Raw genomic sequence first — 5,551 nt, 5'->3', positions numbered from 1 at the left:
CTGCCGAGGACCCCCTTGAGGAGCGAGCAGCCGGCTATTACAGGGCCACATCTGACGCGGGCGGGCTGACCGGGTGCAGATGGCAGAGCGGCAGCGGCGAGGGGACGGTCAGTGACGGGCCCCCTGATGGCCGCGGGCCCTCGGTCCGTGCCCGACTGCCCAAATGGTCAGTCCGCCTCTGCTTGGTGCTCATCCACATTGCGGCCCTTGTGGCAGTGCTGGTAGCCAATCAGAGCAGCTCAAGTGTCTGGAGATAGAGTTGAGCTTCAGAAAGCTGAAAGCAAGATCCTGCCTAAAAAGTAATCCATAGTGCATTTTTTTTGCCTTCCTCTGGATCAACAGTGGGTAATTGTGGGCATAGGCTTTCTTTTCTTTCTTTATTTTATATAGGTTAAACTCGATGGACATGTGTCAACCTGACTAACTATGTAACTATGCATGTTGACTCATACAGATATATAAATCAATGTCTGTGTGAGTTGAGATGTTTACTATGTAAAAAGTCATTCATTCAGTGAGACCGAAGGCTGAGGTCATTCTACACCACCAATGCCTACACATTGTTGGTGCATACATCACCCCCCTGCCCGGAGTTAGTCATTCACTTGGCAGCAACAGCGACACAGGCACAGAATGACCTTGGCTTTCAGTCATTCTGAATGAATTCCAAGGTCATTCTGCACCTGCACTGCCACTGTCTTTATATTGTTTATCTCTTCCTGGGCCTTAATTCACTAGGCAGCAACAATGACGCATAGAGCCATGTCCATCTATATGTTACGAGTGCAAACGTTTGCATAAATGTTTAAATGTGCACCACGTAAAATGCGTTCAACGGACGTAGATTTTTCTGGTTTTGGTTCATGCAATTAAGCACTGCGGACCAAATCGCAGTTGTGTGAATGGGCCTATAGCATACAATGCGGCTGCGTTCAGATGCGTATAAAACTGTAAGCAGTATGGATCGGAACACATCGGATTATATGCTCATGTGCACGAGTCCTTAATGTGGGGGGATTTTATTGATAGTGATCGAGATTTCCCAAATTGTACACTTCTTTTTATACTAGCACAAAACTTCATTGCTGGTGAAGGAAATAGTATCAGCGATAAACTGATCACCCTGGAAGTCGTGTCTCCGGATGTCCCAGACCTGACGCTGATCGATCTCCCAGGAATTACACGGGTCGCTTTACCTAATCAGCCTCCAGATATTGGACGTCAGGTTTGTTTCAATACGTTCTATAGATACAAACAATGTAATGAAATAAAGAAACTACAAGTTACAAATATACTTGAAGCTACCTTTAGGTCAGAGATTTTAAAGAAGAACTAATAAATATACCAAATATCTGAAGGGCTTTGTCTTAACATTTGTCTTATTAGCTGCTACAGTTAATCAAGTCCTCAAACCATCCACTCATGCTTAATAAGTAACAATAAATATCTCCAGCGCTTATTATACCCTCATACATCTCTGTGACCCCCTTTATATGTCACAATATAATCAACAATAATCAAATAGTTTTTTGTTTGTTGTTGATTGGTGCTGGGCCGCAATGCGTCATGCTTCTCAATGGTGTCTCCATTCCTTGTTTTGGGCAAGCACCTGCTGACCGAGATAAGTGTTGTCAGTCAGTGTATTTGTCTCCTTGTGAGCCAAGTGGTTGAACAGCGGTGGGGGGAAGGGAAGTGCACTGTCAACCATGCTAGATCAACATCATTACCACCTAAAAAAAGACAGGACAAAACTCTACCTGCACTTTGTTCTCTGGAGACAGGAGTAACTAACAAAAAGTGAAGTAAGCAGTGGTGTCCCTAGCGTTTTTGCCGCCTGAGGCGGGGTGGGGGGAGTTGGTGGTGCTGGTGCTCGCAATCAGAGCAGTGGGAGGTGGGCAGAGTAGACAGCGGCACCAGACAGAAGAGTGATGCCACCCTCTGCAGGCTCTGCATCTCCCCATCTGGCTTTTAGCAGCCTGGGACGCCCTGGCCTGTGTCCTGCCCTAGTGTCGGCAACCAGTGATGTCACTTGTTGCCAAAAGCTGGGTGGGACGCCAGCCAGAGCGTCCTCGGCTGCTTAGAGCTGGGTGGAGAGTTGTTTATGGCCCTTACACATCTCCCCACCCGGCTCTTAGCAACCTGGGATGCTCTTGCCAGAATGGGGGTGGAGCAGAGTGGCAAACATGCCGCTTTGCCTGCCCCCCCCCACGTGACCCAACAAGATGTCCCCTGAGGCAACAGCCTCAGGCTGCCTCATTAAAGGGACGACCCTTGTAGTGAGACTTCCTCTTTAATAACACTGTTCATAATTTTTATGGGAACGTTCCCATAAACATTTTAGAGGACATGCAGTTTTTCCTCACTTTTGAGAGATTTCTTCTTACCTCCTTATGTGTCTTTGAAACAGGAAGTGAGGGGAAATCTTCACTATGGGACACTGACAGCGAAAAATAAAAGAGGTTATAACCATCCTCTATTCCTAACTTTAAAAAGTTTTGGCTTTGGATATACTGTACTCCAGCCAACGTTCCCAAAACTTGCCATACAGACATGGCATATAGAAGCAAGCTTGTCCTTTTTGTTTGATTATATTCTGACTGAAAAAATATCCTGTTTCCACAGATCAAGCTGATGATCAAGAAGTACATTAGCAGACAGGAGACCATTAATCTGGTCGTGGTCCCCAGTAATGTGGATATCGCAACCACTGAAGCTTTAGAAATGGCAAAGAAAGTGGACCCCGATGGAGAGCGAACACTAGGTACTGTAATGTTACATTTCGATGGGAAGGGGATACCTTACAGCAATCTGTACAGTTTCTGTGTAAAAAGTGACTATGTAATGTTAGTGCTTCCCAAGCAATTCATTTAATTTCTATCCAATCAGGTGTGCACTCGTGTTACATAATACAAGCTGGAATTGCTTACTCTGGTTTGACTGCACACTGTGAGCTTGTGCATTGCGCATTAGAAGCTGCAGCAAGTCAGATACAACCTGCCTCCTTTCCTGGCTGGAGGATATCCAGCATCTTCTAGCTCTTTCCTCCCCAACCTGACTGTTCTTGGCCCACCATATTGATTCAGTTTTTTTAACGATGAAAGCTCAACATCTCATTGTGGTGTTACCTACGGTGGTTTACATGCACCCCCAGGGGTCCCTTCTTCATCAGGCAAATGTTTCTGTCATGAAGGGACTACGCATGAGTTCAGGTTTGGGACAGAACCTGGTCTGAACCTGAGCTTCACCCGAACACGGAATCTCTTTCTATGTCACCCAATTAGCAACTGGTGGTATTTCCTCACCCGCAACTTGACATAAGACATAAGGGGCAGGATGCAATGACGCCATTGACCTTATATGGCTATATTTGGTAAATGACACAATAATCAAGCATTGATGCGGGCCAGGGAATGCTCAGGCTGCAGCTGATTGGATGCAGGTGCCAATGATCTGTGGTCCAAACCTGAGCACATCTCTAGGAGAGACCCCTCAAGGCTCAGAAAGGTTGCTCATTCTTGTATGACATGCTAAACAAACCATCAATAAAGATGGATCTTATTGCAGAAGAATAACTAGTGCTGGCAGTGATAAATTGTCCCCCACACCCCCTCTTTGGTGTCACTGTCCAAAATCAAAATATTCCCTTAATATCGGTGCTCAGTGGTGGTCATTTGGATGCAGAATGCAGACAGTGAACTGGGGGGGAAGGGGGGGGCTAGTAGCACAATTGGTCAAAAATGGGACAGCTTCACTTTGCCTTTTGCGATCCTTATCAACATCAATTGAAAAGATTTTGGGTGCCACAACTGCTACCTTGACTAAGGTCCTATTCTGCCTTAATTCATTTCTAAACACACCCCATGTGGGTGGCATAATTTGTACACCATATTTTACAGGGATTCTCTCTAAGCCCGACCTGGTTGACAAGGGAGCAGAAGCAGATATTGTTGACGTGGTGAAAAACCTGTCCTACCCACTGAAGAAAGGCTACATGATTGTGAAGTGTCGCGGGCAGAGTGAAATTCAGAGCAAACTTTCCTTAAAAAATGCCATAGACAACGAGAAGGCTTTCTTTGAAAATCATGAACATTTCAGGTAATGTTGATGAACCTCCAGCTGCCCCTATTTTGCTATTAGCTGAGAGAGCCAACTAGTGGTTGTCAACTTAGGTCCTGGTGGTTGTTGTACCTAATATTCAGTGTATGTAATGCAACAGAACAGTGTCAGAGACAGCAGACATACTACAACAGATGGCCATATGATGTGGACATGCTACAGGTCAGAAAACATGCTACAGGCCATAAATATGCTATAAGAGTCAGTCAGAGATTGGACTTGCAGACATTAAATGAGACTGTTACAGATAACTACTATTATTGACCCTTTACCACTAACACTAATGGCTTTTGGAGTGTAAAGGCCACACAGCAAGCACCAAAGGGGGCACCAGGGAGCTAGGGAAATGGTACAGAGCATTTAGGACTGTAGCTTGTTAAAGGTGCTCCCAGTATCTGTTCTTATGTTCCATATGTTTGAAATGTGTTTTTAGCTGTTTGACTGGAGTTGCCTTGTAACAAAAACGGATCTGATTTTTGCCCATATATGAAAAAGACTGGAGAGAATCTTGGGTAAATCTAATGATGGGCTTTAAAAGGATTTCTCACTGGAAATGCTCCATATAGTAATGTGGAGATGACTCTGTCATCTTCTTCTAAGCAGCAGTGTCACAGTAAATTTGTAGTACTTAGTGGATGAGGGTCTCACCATTCAGACATCACATCATTCCTTCACTATACCAGATTTTATCACCAGAAAGAGCGGCAGGAAGTCTATAATTGCAGCCCGGGGTTCTGATAAACCTGGTGAAGCCAGACGTGCGACTGGATTTCTCCATAAGCAATAGGAAACTGTGGACTAGAATGGCAGCACTGCCAGGAACAGCACATGGACACCCTCTAGAGCAGGGGTAAGAAAGCTATGGTCCTCCAGCTGTGATGCAACTTTAAAACCCATTAGGCATTGCAAGACTCTGACAGCCACAGGCATGACTCCCAGAGGCAGAAGCATGATGGGACTTGGAGTTTCACCACAGCTGGAGGGCCGGAGTTTTCCTACCCCTGCTTTAGAGTAAACACATAGCCAGTAAAAATTAGACTAATTACCACTGTCTTTAATAGAAGAGAGATCACTAACACTATCTCATCCCTATAATAATAGATTCCAGGCTGCCCGCTTGTGTGAAGCAGCTGAAACCTGACTGGTGATGTCCCTGATTGTGTGTGGCATAATGCACTGTGTGTCCACACACCTAACTGGTAGCAGAATAGGGTGACTGTTTGGCATATGTGTCTGGCATATGTGAGCTTGTTAATTGGATTCCAAGGCTAGCTAATCACTAATTTGTATCAATTGCCCCTCCTTTTTAGTTTGTAAGCTCTCACAGGCAGGGTTCTCCTAACCTTCTTGTCTTGAATTATATTGTATCTGTAATGTCTTCCTTATATTGTAAAGCTCTGTGCAATCTGTTGGCTACTTTATAAATCCTGTATTA

At 44.9% G+C, this 5,551-nt stretch overlaps 1 protein-coding gene across 1 annotated transcript in view; it reads left to right on the top strand.

The window, feature by feature from the left end:
- The window catches only part of LOC108787800 (interferon-induced GTP-binding protein Mx-like), a 29,420-nt gene that overhangs the window by 15,075 nt on the left and 8,794 nt on the right, over window positions 1-5,551 (top strand). The window contains exons 6-8 of the mRNA XM_018557445.1: window positions 1,071-1,225; window positions 2,623-2,761; window positions 3,897-4,095. Coding sequence (XP_018412947.1) covers window positions 1,071-1,225; window positions 2,623-2,761; window positions 3,897-4,095 — 493 coding nt within the window. The remainder of the gene's footprint in view (window positions 1-1,070; window positions 1,226-2,622; window positions 2,762-3,896; window positions 4,096-5,551) is intronic.

This window comes from Nanorana parkeri, unplaced genomic scaffold (assembly GCF_000935625.1).
Source record: "Nanorana parkeri isolate BGI_ZX_2015 unplaced genomic scaffold, ASM93562v1 scaffold284, whole genome shotgun sequence".
Lineage (NCBI taxonomy): Eukaryota > Metazoa > Chordata > Amphibia > Anura > Dicroglossidae > Nanorana > Nanorana parkeri.
The sequence above is the reverse complement of the archived record's forward strand: the minus strand, read 5'-3'. Positions and strand labels throughout refer to the sequence as shown.